The following is a 19,600-nucleotide window of genomic DNA, read 5'->3' as shown; positions in this document are numbered from 1 at the left end:
ATGAATAAAACTTGCTTTGATATGCTTGTGGTATGTTTCACTTATTTTTTAAGTAGGGAAATTATAAAATTTAAACTCTCTCTATATGTAAAGAGTGCACATCAAATATTTTTGAAACCCTGAAGAATTAGGTCTTTATTTCAAGAATTATTAAGTGTCTTAAGAATATATTTATTTTCTAGAAATATTGAGCCTCTTCTTGGGTAATGTGATTCTTTACAAAATTTTGAAAGGATTTTCTTATTAAATTAAAAATGAACATATACAATAGGACGTTACCAGGACAGAGTGAATTTAGCAACTATCTTGCTTTGTTATATATCTCTTGTAAATTAAAATTATATTTTCATAATTAAAAGCCGACAAGCTCATTTGCTTTTATAAGACTAAGAGAAAATGAGTATTAAATGAAGTTAAATTAGATTTTACCGTCTGTTTAATAAGTTTCAGGACGGGTTTGATAATATATTCCCAGATATATAATTTAAAAATGATCTTCTTCAGAACTAGTAATTGACATGACTAGTAGATAGGTATATAAATGCCTATTCAGACTCGTTACTATAAAACTCATGATTTGTTTTATTGCTAATGAAACTGATTAACTTTCCATCACATCAATGTGAAACATATAATGCAAAACTTATATTCATGAGGCGTATCATATTTCATAAGTTTACTATAATGCACATTTTAATTTACTTAATTTGGTTTTTAATGGAACTATACAGTATTTATTTCACTTCTTCAATATTCTATGCCATAGAAACTTTCCTACTGATTCCCCACAAGCATATTCCTCTCATAAGTCAGCCTACTTTCAAGGTGCATTAACTGCTTCAAAACTATAGGGGGCCATCTGGTTAAGTGCTGCTGAACTGCAAGAAATATATCCAGGAATTGCTCTGCTCTGACAAATTACGTCGTCAAAGCACATTCATAAAATGACATTTAAGTGATTACAGAGTACATTTATTGAGTCTGCAAAACATTATGGACTCATATATACCTGCAGAAAGGTGAGAATATGCATGAGCCAGTCAAAAGCTATGTATGGCAAAGGAGTGCTCCAAAAGGTAATTAGAGAGATAGAGAGATTGATTGATTGATTGATTGTGCATATTCAACCTTAGGGTAACTGGAATTAAGTTGCGACTGGTTCCCAGAGAGGACTGCACCTGGTTTTAAAAATAATAGATAACAAGAATAGAAAATCTGGTTTATTGGAAAGCCTTATGAACTACTATGACCTTAGGATCCCAGAATTCAATGGAGGGTGGTAGAACTATGAATTTAAGTTAGCACCCAGAAAAAGCTAGAGAGGTTTCTCTAGAGCATTTAGTTAGAGTAGAAGATCTGCCAAATTCAGACTGAAAAATTGCACAAGTTTGTGCGATATGGCTCAACATTCAGATAGAAAAGACAGTTTAGGGTCAGAAATAATCAAGAATAGTGGAAGAACCTAGATACCTGGGTACAGATAATGGGTGCAAACAAAGAAAGTTGACTGTAGATCTCACTCAATAATCCAATTTTTCAATGATTTGATTTTTTTTTTTTTAATCTCTAGAGAAGTGCTCTTATAAGTTAGTTACAGAGTGCCAAGGAACATAAGAATACATGTGTTCTATGTTGGGAGAAACGAGACATAACGAATGACTAAGAGTTACAGAGAAAAATATATAATTGGTGTTTTTCAAGTCAAAGTAATAATTTTCTTTTAAAAAGACAAAGTGGAAGACCCAGAAATTAAGAAAGAGTCTGGAATATTGAAATAATTGAGTGAGGAATGTGTGTGGCAGAAAGAGTATATACCAGGCTGGTGCAGAAAAGGGGAATAATTAGCAGATGTGGCTGTAAAGATGGAAGACCAGGTTACATAGGTCCATAGAAATCATGATGCAAAGTTTGCCTTTAGTTTTTTTTTTTTAAGCTTACATTTATCAGAGTACTAAACATACCTAGTTAATAATAAAAGTACCAAAATATTTATATTTTTAAAGACAACATTCCTATGTACAAGCTCTTTATACACCATGTTTCCTGCTCCTGGAGACAATCATAATCAACCTGATCAATTGCTCTGGAATTAACTTTACATGTCTAAATCATTTGCCTTTAATTGGTAGCTTTTCTGTTTTTGGTTTATCAACTCTTGGCAATGCTTATTGATTTTCTCTTTTACCACCAAGTCCCTACTTTCCTTTTCCTCACCCATATTATAGTTTTGGCAAAGTTTTGTTTTGGTTTTTGTTTCGTTTTGAGACAGGGTCCTTACCCTGTCCCCCAGGCTGGAGGGCAGTGGTGTGATCACAGCTCACTGCAGCCTTGAACTCCGAGGCTCAAAAGATCCTCCCACCTCAGCCTCTGGAGTAGCTAGGATAGGACTACAGGCATGCATTACCATGCCTGGCTCGTTTTTCTTTTCTTTCTTTCTTTCTTTCTTTCTTTCTTTCTTTCTTTCTTTCTTTCTTTCTTTCTTTCTTTCTTTCTTTCTTTCTTTCTTTTCTTTTTTTTTTAAGAGGCAGTCATGCTATGTTGCCCAAGCTGGTCTCAAACTCTTGACCTTAAGTGACCCTCCCACATCAGGCTCCCAAAATGCTGGGATTATAGACATAAACCACCCCATCTGCCATAGTTTTGGCATAGTTTTTTATTAAAGTAATAGTTGTTCCTACAAAAACAGTATTCATTTTAAGGGTAATACTGCACTGATTTTTTTATGGAAATCTTTTTGATATCCTATAATTTATAATTGTCATAGTATCTATCCATTTGCATAGTTTTTCTTGTATCTGTCACATCTTTCTACGTATTTATTTCATTTTTTTCAAGTGCTCTAGCAGATCTGTCAAATGCTTAGCAGTATCTGTTCCATATGTTCAAACCCATCACTTTAAGTTATTAAATTTTTTGGCTTAGAAAATTTCCTCTCACAGTCGTCCGTTTTCCCATTCTTACGTATTCAATGTTGTGTTTCCTGAACTCCGTATCTTCTTATTTCTTGGTTACTCCTTTTGTCAGCAGCTCTATACAAAAGGTTTACAGAAAATAAAGCTGGTCTGGGAGCGATGGCTCATGCCTACATCCCAACACTCTGGGAGGCCGAGGCAGATGAATCACCTGAGGTCAAGAGTTGGAGACCAGCCTGGCCAACACAGTGAAACCCCATCTCTACTAAAAATACAAACATTAGCCAAGCATGATGGTGCATTTCTGTATTCCCAGTTACTGGGGAGGCTGAGGCATAAGAATCACTTGAACCCAGGAGACAGAGTTGCAGAGAGTCAGGAAGCCAACAGTGGATTCCAGCCTGGGCGACAGAGAGAAACTCTATCTCAAAAAAAAAAAAAAAAAAAAAAAAAGAGAGAGATTTAAAAAAAGGATAAAGTGGCATAAGTTGCATATCCTCCCCTGAAATCTATTGAATCTACCATAACACTTGATTGCTGATAATTTAGCTGAGTATATGCTTTCAGATCAGAAATCAGTTGTCTCATAATTTGAAGGCATTGTTTATGCATTGTCTTCTAGTATTCCTGCTGAGATACAGCTACAAATCTGATGCCTGCTTTTTTATGCAAACTATTTTGGGTTTTTTGGTTTATTTGTTTGGAAGATTTTAATATCTTTTGTTTATCACCAATATTCAGAAATTTCACAGTGATTACTTTGTGTGTGTATGTTTATGCGTGTCTGTGTGTATGCAGGCACGTGTGTTTTCATTCGTTGTGATGTCACTTGGTGCTCTCAGTAGGGAGTCATGACTCTTCATTTCTGAAAATGATTGATATATTATTTACTTGACAAATTCATTCTCTTTATGAGTTTAGTTCTGTTCTCTAACATTCTCATTATTTGGATCCCCTAAAATGAAATTCAAATGTCTCATCATTTTACTTCCTATTACTTTCTCTTTGTGTGTGTTACAATTTTTTATAATATTTATTTGACTTTACCTTCTAATGCTTCTATTGGATTTTTAATTTTTAATGTATTTATTTTCTGAAGCGCTTTTGAATTTTCTTACTGATTCTTTGGAAGCAATTTGTTATTATCTTAAGAACGCAATCTACTTTCTCTTTTTTTTGAGGATATTCATATAGGTTTGGGGTATTTTCTTCTGTACTGTCTGTTTTCTGTATTTGCTCATTTCTTTCTTTATTTCCTTTGCATTTACATTTTTCATATTGTCCTTTAATGTGCAGCGATCATTGATTGTCCATTGATACTGTGCATTAGAGGCTATCTGGAAATTGTATGCAGATAGGGTACAGTAAAGGATTTCACCGTACTAGAGGACTTACCTTCCCACTGGGTAGAGATCCAGTCAGTACATGGAATTATTGTGTCTAGAATTGATCAGTTGCTTCAAAGCAGAGTCATTTAATTTTCTGCGTGGAATGTGTGTACTGGCCTGCCAGCATTCCGAAATCAGGCAGGCCGGTATGTGAAATGTCATTTAGTTTCTCTATTTCCTTCTCTAGGACTCATTCTGCCCTCTATTCTGGCTGGAATTTTGAACCAGGAGCCTTCCTGGTACATTTTTTTTCCCAGAAAGACTGCAAGGGAGAAAGTGGAGGAGAGTTATCTGGGGTGCAATGTTGGCCTGAGAAGTTAAGCAATACACGTCTGTCTTTCGCATATTTCCACGTATCCTAGGTGTTGCCAGATGAATTGTCTCACTTACTATAAGTAAACTTCTATGAATAGAACTGAATTGTAGCATGTGGCCAAATTTTCACATTTAACCAAAAGCCTAAAAGACTGTATTTCATCACAACAGCATAGTGATTCACCAAATGGTTTTAAATGGGTACTGACATGATCAGTCCATCAACAGTCTGCTAATTTTCTTTTGGATTCTGCTACAAATGATAACTAGTGACTTTACTTTGGTAATAGTATTTGACAGCAGTGTGTGGTTCAACAACTGTAAGAGACGAAATGGAGAAGGCACATATAGAAAACTTTCTCGGGGCATTTTCTGGATGAGTGATTGTAAAATTGGTTTGGAAACTATTGTTCTAATCTAGATAGGAATTGTTAGTAGTCTTAAATAGCACAGTGGTCATAGAGAAAGGGAAGTGAACAGGATAAACATGAGACAAAATTAAGACTGTAGTAATGGATTAGTAGTAAGTTAGAAAGAAGAATTAAAGATGACACCCAAGAAATAGGCTTAGGCAGCTGGAAAGAACAGAAGGAGGAGCAAGTTAGGCGAAGGGAGAAGCAATTAGGATGGAATTCTGTTCTGGCCATGTTGATTTTGATATTTCAAGTTGCTTACCCAATACAACAGTAGACAGAAGTATCTGAGACTCAGGAGAAACATCTTGGAAGAAGATAATTAGGCAGCTATCATGAAGCCATGAGAGAGGGAAATGCAGAGAAGGAGGGATGATGAGAAGATAAATGGGACTGGGTGGGAACCCAGAAGAAACATAGCATTTAAAGGAAATAAAGAGATACATGAAGATCCTGGAACAAAAGAAATCAGATATTGGTGAGAAATCAAGAGAGTGAAAGCAAAGAGAAAGAGGTAAGAAACATGGATAAGTGCTGTTAAACGAGCCAGTGAGGTAAGAACTGAAGAAAAAAGCTATTGGTTTCTGAAAAGAAAAAAAGAAAATCAGTGAGCTTAGCAAAAGTATTTCAGGGGAATGATGGAGGTAGCAATCAGACAGAAGTGTGTTGGGAAATTAACAGTGGGTGAAGAATTGAAAAGAGCAAAACTGATAAAACTTGCAGACATTGGGATATCAAAAAAAAGATAATTATGTAGCACAGTATGTGCAAAACCATCAGAATCAGAATTATGTTATATTGACATAAACCATTATTAGTTTGCTGATTAATGGTTTATGTCAGTATTAAGGAGATGTTCTATATACAAATGAAAACTGATGTTCTAATAAAATAGCAAAATATATGATATGGCTTGTCTGTGTCCTCACCCAAAATCTCATCTTAAATTATAATCCCTATAATCCCCACATGTCAAGGGCAGGACCAGGAAGAAGTAATTGAATAATAGGGGTGGTTTCCCTTATGCTGTTCTTGTGATAGTGAGTGAGTCTCATGGGTCTGATGGCTTTATAAGTGTCTGACATTTCCCCTGTTTACACTCATTCTCTCTCCTGCCATCCTGTGAAGAGGTGCCTTCTGTCATAATTGCAAGTTTCCTGAGGCCTCCCCAGCAATGCAAAACTGTGAGTCCATTAAACTTCTTTTCTTTATAAATTACCCAGTCTCAGGAATTTCTTCATAGCAGCATGAGAACAGACTAATACAGTAAAATTAGTACCAAGGTAATGAGGTGCTGCTGTAAAGATATACCTGAAAATGTGGAAGTGACTTTGGAACTGGGTAACAGTCAGAGGTTGGAACAGTTTGGAGGGCTCAGAAGAAGATAGATGATGTGGGAAAGTTTGGTACTTCCTAGAGACTTGTTGAATGGTTTTGATCAAAATACTGATAGTGACATGGACAATGAAGTCCAACCCGAGGTGGTCTCATATGGAGATGAGGAACTTGTTGGGAACTGGAGTAAAGGTGATTCTTTCTATGCTTTAGCAAAGAAACTGGCAGCATTTTGCCCCTGCCCTAGAGATCTGTGGAACTTTGAACTTGAGAGAGATGATTAGGGTCTCTGGCAGAAGAAATTTCTAAGTGGCAAAGCATTCAAGAGGAAGCAGAGCAGAAAAGTGCAGAAGGGAAATGTGGGGTTGGAGCCCCCCTACAGAATCTCCTCTGGGGCACTGACTAGTGGAGCTGTGAGAAGAAAGTCATTGTCCTCCAGCCTCCAGAATGGTAGATCCACCAACAGCTTGGACCCTACACCTGAAAAAGGTACAGGAACTCAATGGCAGCCCATGAAAGCATCTGGGGAGGGGTGGGGGGACTGCACCTTGCAAAGCCACAGGGGTGGACTTGTCCAAGGCCATGGGAGCCCACCTCTTGCATCAGTGTGACCTGGATGTGAGACATAGTGTCAAAGGAGATCATTGGGAACTTTAAGGTTTACTAACTGACCTGTTGGATTTCAGACTCACATGGGACCTGTAGCTTCTTAGTTTTGGTGAATTTCTCCCATTTGGAATGGGTGTATTCACCCAATGCCTGTACCCCCACTGTGTCTACGAAGTAACTACCCACTTTTGATTTTACAGGCTCATAGGTGGAAGGGACTTGCCTTGTCTCAAATGAGACTTTAGACTTGGACATTTGGGTTAATGCTGGTATTAATTAAAATTTTGGGGGACTATTGGAAAGGCATGATTGTGTCTTGAAATGTGAGGCCTTCAGATTTGGAAGAAGCCAGGGGCAGAATGATAGGGTTTGGCTGTGTCTCCACCCAAAATCTCATCTTGAATTATAAACCCCATAATCCCCACATGTCAAGGATGGGACCAGGTGGAAGTAATTGAATCACGGAGGTGGTTCCAGATGCTATTTTCATGGTAGTGAGTGACTCTCACAGATTTGATGGTTTTGTAAGTGTCTGGCATTTCCTCTGCTTGCACTCATTCTCTCTCCTGCAGCTCTGTGAATAGGTGGCTCCTGTCATGATTGTAAGGTTCCTGAGGACTCCCCAGCAATGCAGAACTGTGAGTCAATTAAACCTCTTTTCTTTATAAATTACCCAGTCTCAAGTATTTCTTCACAGCAGCCTGAGAACAAACCTAATACAATATATTTATCAATATTGCAGTATATCAATAAATGCAGTCATATAATATGTTATATTTTAGGAGTGGCTTTTTTCAGCTAGTACAACATGTTTCAGGTTTGTCCACATTGTAGCATATGCCATTGTTTTGATCTTCTTTATTGGTGAATAGCATTACGTTGCATGGGCATATCTCATTTTATTTATATAGTCATCAATTGAGGAACATTTGAGTTGTTTCCTTTTTTGGATATTATGAACAACACTGCTATAAACAATCACATATAAGGTTTCTTTCTCTTGAGTATATACCTAGATATGGAATTGCTGGGTCATAATGGTTAACATTTTGAGAAACTGTCAATTTTTTTCCATAGTAGTTGTACAATTTTACATTCCCACTAGCAATGTTTGAGAGTTCTACTTTCTCTGCATCTCTACAGTACTTATTACCTGTCATTTTTATTATACATTCAAATTACATTGAGGCTTAAGATATTAAGTAAAGTAACTATGGATATACAGTTAGTGCCTATAAAAGCTGGAATTTAGCCACAGGCCTTGTGCTAACTCAGAAGTCATGTTCTTTAGCACATTGCTATATTGTAGCAAGCATGTTTTATTGAGACTGAAGGAAAGTCATTTTGTTTGTTTTTTAATTCTTTGAAATTGTTGGATGAACACTTATGTCTAGTAATTGTCAAAAGTATTATTTTCCTCACTTATTCTAATTGTTTAAATTAAAATGCTGAATTTTTACCTTTTAGATTTTATAATTCTTCACAATTTAAATTTCAGTGACTTCAGTTTTTAAAAAGAAATATGAATTCATTGAGAGCTGGTCATAATTTGGAACCTCTTTTGTGAAATAAACCATATTTCAAAATATTTTAAGCAGAAATATATAAAAGTTTCAGTCCATAAATTACCAGAATTTGTCCTAGTCACCTAATTAAAAAATAAAAAAGTTTTACATTTTAATATTCTTTCAACATTTTATGAATAGAAAACCTGGCAGATAAACAGCTCAAGTCTTAATGAAAATGATAGCATGTAAAATTAGCAGCATCCACATAAATGAAAAGTCAAATTTTTATCCAACATAAAACAATTACATACGCTTTAATCAAACATAAATTACCAATGGCCAATCTGAATCCCATTACTTTCAAAAAAAAAAAAAAAGTTCTCAAACTTTCCTTTCCAGTTGATTGTACACTGATTGAAATGGTTGTTTTATGCGGACAATTGATTTTTTTAAATGAAATGTCTAATAGTGAAGTCAGTGCATTACACCACCCATTCCAGAAAGCAGCCTTCCATTGAATTTACTCAGACAAACTAATTGCTAAATTAGATGACCACTGAAAGTTATTGAGTGCACATCCAACACTTTCTTCTGAATCAAAACATAACTAACTAAATCTGTTTTGATCACTACTGCATTGCTAATTCAAAATAGCAATGAAGAACCGTTCGTCTCTCTGGAATGTTAGTATCATAAGCCTGGAGATGTGACAATGTCATGTAATGGAGTTGCGGGGAAAGGAGTCAGAGTGTTGTGACAATTCCCTGACCAAGGGAATGAGTCTATAGAAGTGAAATAAGCTCACAGAATCAGCTGACATGCTGTGGTCAAAGAATTTGCAATTAGAAATTGACGAATCAGTTACGATTAACTCATTCTGTATGACTACCACAGGCTATTAACAACAGGAAAGGATATTTCTAAAATTTGTTTTGTAGCAAGGGATTTAATGATAAAAGCTTGGACAGCTTTCGGAATTCAAAAATTCAGAGATACTAACATTTTTTAAAACTCCTGTGATTGTGTGTGTGTCTGTGTGTAAATACTACCTGTGTAACCATCTCTTGAGATTTAAATTAGAACCTTTTCTCAGCGGATCACAGTTCTAAAGTTATATTTATTATATTCGTATCCTAAGAACACAGTGAAGAAAAGACTAAGGGTAACTTAGCAGTCTTTTTCTACTAAAATCAGAGTGTCTCTCATCTCTGCCTGAATCCACTCCATTGTTATTACTGTGATACATATTACAGAATATCTACTTATTTTGTGGATTTAGGCAATGGTTATGATTATTGCTTTCCTCACATCTAAAAATCAAATTTATATTACACATGAAGACTTTTGTAAAGAAGTTTTGGTCTCTATAAAAATGAATATTTAATAGAAACATAATACTCTTATGTTATTTGAATTGTTAGGTTTAAGGAAATAAAATGTTTCTTAAATCTACTACTTTTAACAACACTGTAACATTTATTGGTTTTGCAATAAAATAAATCCAGAAAATTGCTGTGATATTACTTTTTATGTTCCATATTGAAAGTAGGTAAATTAATTTCTAAGCCATGGGGCATTATAATTCTCAACTAACAGTGCTCAGCAGTTAGGATTTTAACTGCTGACATTATTTTCTTTGAAAAATGATAGATGTCATTTAGTGTTTAAAGATAAATTGCTGCATAACTGTGACTTTTTTGCTGACAACTTTCCTGTAAACAAACATAATATGACCAAGAAGTTTCAAAGTAAGTTTGCTAGGTGAGCAAGTATAAATTAAAAAGGCTCTCACATTTCCTCAATCAGATATACTAAGATGAACCAAGTGTTGTTTTCAATCTATAATATTAAAATGCAATTGAGTCTGACTCAAACATCTGAAAAAGTTAACGTTAACATTTAGGAATAAGTGTTCTCTCCCTTTAGGAAAATCTTCACTGGCCATTGGCTATACCACATTTATCATGGATGATTTTCAAAGGGACAAATATTGCCCATTTCAGAAACAGGCTTTGGAATGCAGGAAAGTGCCAGAAAGCAACTCTGAGAATTTGCACAATGACTGACCTGGAGAAAGACGTCAGAGTCACAGATGGAAAAGGGAGGTGCATGACTCCCCTCTGTTGCCAAGGTTCCCATTCTCAATACAGAAGGACTTGCAGAGGGAGTGAAGGAACATTGAAGTTTCTGAGATATTCCTTAAGGACCAAGCTGTAATCCAAAGGTCTCTATTTACATCAGATCCCAGCTTTTGTGGGGGGCGGGGCGGGGGTGGTGGGTGGAGAAGAGGGGATGTGTGCAGGATGTAAATATAGGGCTTATCCCAAATGATGAAATAAACGTTCTTCCCTCCCCCCCTCCCCTCCCTTCCCCTTCCTCCCTCTCCCTCTCTCTCTCTCCCTCTCTCTCTCTCTCTCTCTCTCTCTCTCTCTCTCTCTCTCTCTTTCTCTCTTTCTCTTTCCCTCTTTCTTTCTTTCTACAGAGTCTCACTCTGTCATCCAGGCTGGAGTGCAGCAGCATGATTCCGGCTCACTGCAAACTCTACCTCCCGGGTTCAAGCAATTCTTTTGCCTCAGCCTTCCTAGTATCTGGGACTACATGTGCATGCCACAATTCCCTGCTAATTTTTGTATTTTTAGTAGGGATGGGGTTTCACCAGATTGGCCAGGCTGGTCTCGAACTCCTGACCTCGTGATCTGCCTGCCTCAGCCTCTCAAAATGCTGGGATTACAGGCGTGAGCCACCACACCCAGCCAAAATTTTTCTTATAAATTGTCTTCTAACTAAAATATTTATTTTGGACGTCCTTGGAGTACTCCCAGGTGACACCCAGCTCAGGCTAACATTTGTACAGGACTGCTACCTTGGTCTCTAGAGAGCCCAATGATGTTTTATACCGACGTGTCTCAGGGTCACTGCCAAACTTCCACCCACACCCTTACCATGCAGAGAAAGTTGACACTTTCTGTTAGCTATAACTTCCCCTGAGAAAAATGTGGCAATATGTATCAAAATAAAATTATTAAGGAACATATTGTTAGTTTCAATTTGTAGAATGTATTACAAGAAAAAAAGATGCCAAAAACATTTTATGTCTACTGATATTCCTATTAGTATTTGTTATACAAAAAACTGGTCACAACCTAAATATACAACTTTAGGTGACTGGGTGAGGTAAAACTGTAATCTTTCCATATGATAGGATAATATGCCAGCACTAACAACCAGATAGCAGAATATTTAATGCCATGGAAAAGTACTTGTTTTGTGTGATCAGGTGAGCAGTTCATATCACAAAATCAAATGTACCCTATGATCTTATTTTTTAAAGTGAAGTACTGATGTATTTATATGTATAATTAAGTATAGAAAAAAGCCTAGATGCTTTCTCTTGTAAGTCGTTTTCATTGTTTTATAAATGGTATCAATATTTATTTTTCACTTTTTCCATCAGATTTCCTAGAATAATAAAATTCAATTCCTTCTGATGAGCATTCATTATTATTTTTGTTGTTGTTGCTGTTGTTGTGAGACAGAGTCTCTCTCTCCTGGAGCTAGAATGCAGTGACCTGATCTCAGTTCACTGCAGCCTCTGCCTCCTGAGTCATTATTCTTACAGTAAGAAAAAAAATTATTGTTATTAAGTATCTTCTCCGTCCTAGATCAACTGTCTAAGGATATAAAAGGTGCCAAATACATTTAATAAAATGTTTTATCCATTCATAGGTTTTTGCAAGACAATTTTTTTGTATGATTCCATTGTCTCATAGTCTCCACTAACAGTTTTGGTGTGAATTTATACTCTAAAGGAAAGGTAACAACCTTATACAATCTCAGGGCTTAAGTACTATCCACATGCTGTGCTTACAAACACACACCTCCCTGAGTTCTGCACATTTCTGTTGGGTATCTAATAAGCACCTCACATTTAACAAAACCACTGATTTTTAATCAATTCCAGGGACTCTCCATCAGGCCTACTCTTCTCTCAGAATTCTGTTTATCACGTAGTGACACTATCATCCCACCAAACCTTGCTATCAACTTTCTTCTACCTCCCAGGCTTCCAATCCATTAACAAATCACAATAACCCCACTTCCAATATATGTCTAAACCAGCTTATCCACTCTTGTTGTTCCAGTTCCAATTACGTGCTCTTCTGTGTGTGCTACTTTCTTTTTTCATTCTTGCATGCAGGGTCAATTATTCATAGTGAAGTCTTCATAAAACATAAATTAAATTGTATCAGCTTCTGCTTGCAGTTTTTATTTATTTATTAAATTTGTGATTTTTTATTTATTTATTTATTTTGCGACAGAGTCTTGCTCTGTCACCCCAGCTAGAGTGCAGTGGAGCTCACTGAAAGCTCCGACCCCTGGGTTCAAGGGACTCCCCTGCCTCAGTCTCCTGAGTAGCTGGGATTACAGGTGCCCGCCACCATGCCCGGCTACATTTTGTATTTTTAGTAGAGATAGGGTTTCACCATGTTGGCCAGGCTGGTCTCAAACTCCTGACATCAGGTAATCCACCCTCCTCAGCCTCCCAAAGTGCTGAGATTACATGCATGAGCCACTGCACCCCGCTAGCTTCTGCTTACAGTTTTTAAATGACTTCTTAGTCCACTTAGGAGAAAATATAAACTCTTTACCAGAGCCTACTAGACTCCCCAGAACATGATGTATGTTTACCTCCTCCCTTTAACTCACTCTGTTTTAGCTGCATGGCCTTCTGGTCTCTGAACAAACTAAACATATTCCTGCCACAGGGCCTTTGCACCTACTTTTCCTTCTGCCCCAGACATAGTTCTCACAGGTTTTCCTATGACTCCTTTCTTCCCCTTGTTCAGTATCAACCCAAACATCTCCCTCTGAGTGGCCTTCACCAGCACATTCTTCTTAAAACATCTTTCCCTACCTCATCCTGTTTGGTTTTGTTTATAACATGTGTCAGTCACAATACTGGTTTTATTTACTGTTTATTTACTTTTTTCTTACAATGGAAAGCCCCTGAGAGCATGGTTGTGTCTGCTTTATTCACCACTTTTACCTCAGTGCCTGTACAAAACCAGGACCATACTAGAAACTCAATGAGTATTTGTTGAGTATTTTGAATGAATTAATTATTAAAACATTAAAAAGTGACATTTTCCAAGTAAAAATCTTTATCTATTTCCTTAGTGACTCTAATTGCAGACAATTCAGGGTAGAAATAAGGTTCAGATCAATAGCAGGCTGAGAAAAGTATTTTTGGGTGAGTGTATGCAGGCAATTTTTGCTATTATGGCCGGCTTACTTCCATATTCTTTAATACACATATGTCCCTATGGTGATAGATGGCATTTTTCATAGCACAAAGGTGGAAAGTAAATTTAATATCTCTTATGATAAAAAAATACAGTAAATTTTATATAAACACTAAGAAGTGATCATATAAATCTACATATTAGGATCTGAAACCTATTCATATGTTGACATCTTCCATGGCCCTACTCCTAAATTAATAAATTCTCACAGAAGGCTATTTTCTGAATCCTTTCATAGCTGACATTGTGGAGGTGCTGTTAGCCATCCCTTGATATTGACAGTACAATAGCCATCTCTGCCAGGGCATACGTACATTATCAGTAGTCAAAAGTTTGGCAAAGTAAAACATTTCTCTTCAACTCCAGGAGAGAAGTTTATGAAAGAGCATATTCTTAGGCATTAAAGGTGAATGTTTCAGTGACACCTGTGCAAGACAGAACTTTCTGCTATCCTCTATAAAAATCTAAATTTCAATCATATAATTCTAGCAGACCTTAAAAGGATAGACCTCAAAGGTAGCATTGTATTTGATATTCTCTTGCAACCACAGAATGAAACTTAAGCATGAATAATTGGAGATCTGCACATTCCTATAAAGATTAAAGAATCGGACTCAAGTTCACACAGAAGCTAAAAAAGAAAGGTAGGATGACTTCCCTCTGCCACCTTGAAAAGGCTATGACTTTGAAATCTACAAAACCAGAAATGGTGGAGGAGCGGGGCAGTGTTTTGCTGAATGGGCAATAAATATGTGAACCCTCCTCCTAAGGGTTTTGATTATCCTTTCTATCTTGGGTATCTATGTGTTCCTCTGTGAATATGTTTTCTTATAACGTGCACTTCTTATGGAACAGAACCATCCTTATTATCTGTAATAGGGTTTCCATTCTGCTTTCATCCTGTACATATCTTATTTAAAAAACTGAATAAGTACCCGGTTAATATGTATATTTATGTATTTGTAAATTATACGTATGTACTATTGCACTAATATATTACATATATTATATACCTTACTACAACCGAAGAAATATAAAAGAATGAGACTGAATAAATGTGCACTTAAGGTCTGTTTTTCCTTCCTGCACCCTCTGTGAAATGCTTACCCCACTTAAGAAACCACTAAGATATCACCATGTTCTCACAGTGAGATTGTACTCACTCCTCAATGAGAGGAGCTGATTACTATTAAAGCTCTTTTGGTTTTATCATCAATTATACATTCAAATTTTCAAATAATCTAGATGTACATATTATACTATAGTGGACTGATACTGTGAGGTACCAACTGGACCAGCTCAGCAGAGGCTGGGAGGTTAAACTCATCAGTAGTCATGATACCACTTTTCTCTTAGACTTTTCCAATAGAATTTATTTTTTGTTTTGACAGCCAGGGCGAGAGCTCTGTTTTCTATAAGTATCAATGGTAGAATAAGCATTGTTGCCTCGCAGAAGGGAGAAATCTATGGTATGGGATGCCAACCCCCATGTCCTTCTTATGTATCCTTTCCTTGAGATATAGGAACTCTTGTGAAAATGGGAGTCTAAGAACTGGTCTGCAAAAACTTAAGCTTTGTCTTTGCAGAACAATTATGAGAAATCTACTACTGACTCTTGAATATGTTGTATGCAATAAAAACTCTGTACTATTCAGGTATTGTTTCTGACCCATGATACTAGAAATAAATATCAACTACCCATACAAAGTTTTGCTTAGGAACAATGAAAGTATATTCCAATATAAATTTTTGAAAATGGCTAATAACTAAAACAAAAAATAGCCTTTCTTATCCCAAACATCAATAGATGCAGAATGGAGGGTAATAGTCACAACATGCAACATAATGTTTGGTTCTAATTAATAGACTATTTCAGTGAAATATTATTTTGATAAATATGTTCATGCTTCATTTGCCATGTATTAAAAACAGTAATACACACTCACTTGATGAAAAGTATTATTGAAGATAAAACAGAAGTATTTCATAAACAACCATTTGCTAGATTATAAGATAACATGTAAAAGGTGTTATAGGAAACAAATATTACAAATACATGTTATTCATCTATGACCTAACTTGTATCGAAATGCTACAAAGCCTTCATAGCAACATTCAGAGAATTACCTGAAAGATAACTCTGGCATCTTCTATGGTCTTATATGTGTTTTCTTTAATGGTCACAGTGATTCCCATGTTCAAACTTATTCACTGAAGACAAAGCATATGCTGAGATTCTCACTATTGAAATGCTGAGGCTGAGGCTTGCTTTTCACAGATACAGATTGTCCAGCATTAAAATACCACTGCATATTGACTGCATACAAAAATCATTAAATATTTCCAAATGTTCTGATACAAATAATGTGTTACAATATTTTAGGTAGGATTATCTGATAGGATTAACATATTTACCAAATATAATAGAAAGTAATCACTTATTATTTATTACTGAGTTTACTAATAAATATAGGATCAGGACTTACCTGAATAACGTGCTTCAGTTTATCAATTATCTGATTTATCACAGGATCAGTTCCTTTGACTTTGACTTCGGGATTTCCAGACTGGGCTTTGATTCCATTTCCAACCACATGTTGAGTATAACTGGCGAGAGAAATGTGAAAGATATATGACTTAATACCTGATCAGAGTATTATCTGCCACAGCTGTCTGAATATATTTCAGGTCAGAATTTCCTCCTTTAGAGAATACACCAATGTATTTTTCTCTTGGCACAGAAACTGGCACAGCTGTAATGTTTTTCCAGGTAAAATGCTAAAATGCTTATCATGCCATTGGATTATTCTAAAAATAATGTTATTCACTCAATGGACCCAAGCAAAAATTACACTTGTTTTCTAATACTACTTAACAATATGCTACAAAGAGTTAATATATATCTCACTTTGTTATCAGGTCTTGCTGAATTATACACATGTCTGCACCCATATTGTCTAAGTCAGCTTATGTTATGCAGTCCCTATCTTAATTTTTAAGTATTAGGCTACTATATATTATATATATACACACTACTATATATAGTAGCCTAATATATATAATATATAGTAGTATACATCCATATATAATACATAATATATACTTACATTATATTTTACATATTATATATAGATATATACACATATAACATGTATATATGTAGATATTATATATGTATATTATATGTATATATACTGTAGTACATATATACTATATATGCATAATTATATATAATATATACAATATATAGTAGAATATATACACATATATAGTACATATGCATACATATATAATATATACACATATATGTAATATATGTATATATGTATGTATATATTATATGTATGTATACATATATGTGTATATATACTAGCCTGATATATATTATATATATATTTCCTAATTAGCTCTTCCAAGTAATAAGTGATGAAACTTTTTAATAATGATAATATCAGTTGGACATGATAAAAATAATGTTATTAATAAACCTTTTGATTTTTAAAATAACCTTGAACCCATTTCTTTTTTTAGGAATAGAGGGACTTAGAGTTAAGAATTCCAGTATCCATTAGGGATTTGGCAATATACATCAATAACAAACAGTATAAGGAAAACAATTATACCTATGTTGTTAATGTGTAATAATATTCTTCATTTTCAAAAAATAAAATTTTATATATTATATACACACACACACACACACACACACACACACATAGAGAGAGAGAGAGAGAGAGAGCATCTCTTAAATCCTCTGTGGCACTGGTATGTTATTCTTTACTCTCCCAATATTCCAAGCAGATAACACATGTGGCATATATATATGTGATATATACAAAATATATATAAATTATATAACTGTACAAGTCAATATCATAAACCATAACTGTAAAAATTTAAATAGTCAAATATATAAGGAACTGAAATCTGCAAAATATTTTCTAAGTAGAGGAAACAATCCGCTTTCACCTAGGTTCACCAAAACAAAGATCTGGTACATCATGTGATGTGTAAAAGGGTCATTTCACAAGTGGTGAAAGCCATTTGAAATTTCACTACCTTCCCCAAATTACAATCATATAATGTCAACTTAGAATTAACAAATATATTTAAATTCATTAGTCACAAAGATGTCTTAAGCGCATGTTATATTCCAACTCCTGTACTAAGTGATTAGAATTATAAGAAGGTGTAAGACTCAATTTTTGTCCTCATAATGCTCATTACTTAACCAGGAATATAGTAATTAACTCATTCATTTGTATGTTTATTCATTACACTTTATTACATTTAAAAAATACCATAGATTTCAGCAATATAAATACCCTTATTTGCCTGGCAGAATAGCATAATATAAACAGAACTCAACCATTAAAATACAACATTATGAAAGTAGTTGGAAGGAACTGCACATGCCAAGTGTGAGGAAAGATATGACAGGTAGTAGACATTCTGGATATGGAGAAGTCCATTTGGACTCAGACTAGGGAAAAACTAAGAGAGAAGTTGTAACTTTAGGTAGCCTTAGATGTACTGAGGTAAGAAGAGGACAGCTGTGGTATGGTTAATGAGAACTTCGGGGCAAAGGATGTCATCCCAGCAAGGAAAATGGAAAAGGTACGTGAACAAAGCAGACAGGGAGAACGGACCTCTATTCACAAAACAGAGAATACAAACGGTGGAAAGCAATGGATAGAGGGCCACACCCCAAAGATTCCACGCTGAATGTTTAAGGTTCTCCATTTAGTGAGATAATGGATTCTGGAGACTCAGAATGGGGAAGTTGGCGAGGGGGGCGATGGATAAAAAACTACATGTTTGGTACAATGTACACTACTCGGGTGACAGGTGCAATAAAACCTCAGACATCACCATTATACAAGTCATCCATGTTACCAAAACCACGTGTGCTCCAAAAACTATTGAAATTAAAGAGACATTTAAAAATTAAAACAAACACTATCATCTGAGTAATTTGTTTGCTTACATTAAATATCATAATACTTTTCAGCAAAAATATTCTAATTTTAATGTAACTTTCCTTCTCTATATTTGAGCAGAGTATTTCAGTATCCATAAACACCCTCCGAATTTTCTACAGAAACGGAAAAATCTTTGAAGAAAATAAAAGAAGGTTCTATGTTTGAGACTGTGGCTGTATGAAAAGGGTTTCAAGAAATATCCAGTTCTTTCCGAGACAATGTACTTCCAATGACCAGTTTTAAGAATTGGATTGAACATTTCCTAACTAGGTCCTTCAAGTAATAATAAGTGATTAAACTTTTTAATAATGATAATATCCATTGGACATGATAAAAATAATAATATTAATAAAGCTTTTGATTTAAAATATAACCTTGTACTCACTTCTTTTTGTAGGCATGGAGGGAGCTTAGAGTTAAGTATTCCAGTATCTGTTAGGGATTTGACAGTATACATCAATAACAAATAGTAGAAGGAAACCCATTAATCTTTATTTTAGAAAAATAAAATTTTATACTCATATATATGAGTATAAATATGTATATATATACATATATATATATATAAAGAGAGAGAGAGAGTAACCATCTCTTAAATTATCTGTAGCACTGCTGTGTTATTCTTTACACTCCCAATATTCCAAGTAGATTGCACATGTGGCTCTTTTATTAATGTGTTGAATATTCATAATGATAATGAATAATATGAATAAATAAATAGATAAGTGCATAACTACGATTTAGGCATTGCTTTACTCTATCTAGAGTTTGTCAATTCATGATAAACATCTTTTGGTGACCATGAATAAGAAACTCATAGACCTCAAAGTACGGG

At 35.1% G+C, this 19,600-nt stretch overlaps 1 protein-coding gene across 1 annotated transcript in view; it reads right to left on the bottom strand.

The window, feature by feature from the left end:
* GPC5 (glypican 5) overlaps positions 1–19,600 on the bottom strand; it is a 1,536,710-nt gene that overhangs the window by 975,709 nt on the left and 541,401 nt on the right. The window contains exon 6 of the mRNA XM_030922397.1: positions 16,270–16,390. Within this exon, the coding sequence (XP_030778257.1) occupies positions 16,270–16,390 (121 nt within the window). The remainder of the gene's footprint in view (positions 1–16,269; positions 16,391–19,600) is intronic.

Source organism: Rhinopithecus roxellana, chromosome 18 (genome assembly GCF_007565055.1).
Source record: "Rhinopithecus roxellana isolate Shanxi Qingling chromosome 18, ASM756505v1, whole genome shotgun sequence".
Classification (NCBI taxonomy): domain Eukaryota; kingdom Metazoa; phylum Chordata; class Mammalia; order Primates; family Cercopithecidae; genus Rhinopithecus; species Rhinopithecus roxellana.
The sequence above is the reverse complement of the archived record's forward strand: the minus strand, read 5'-3'. Positions and strand labels throughout refer to the sequence as shown.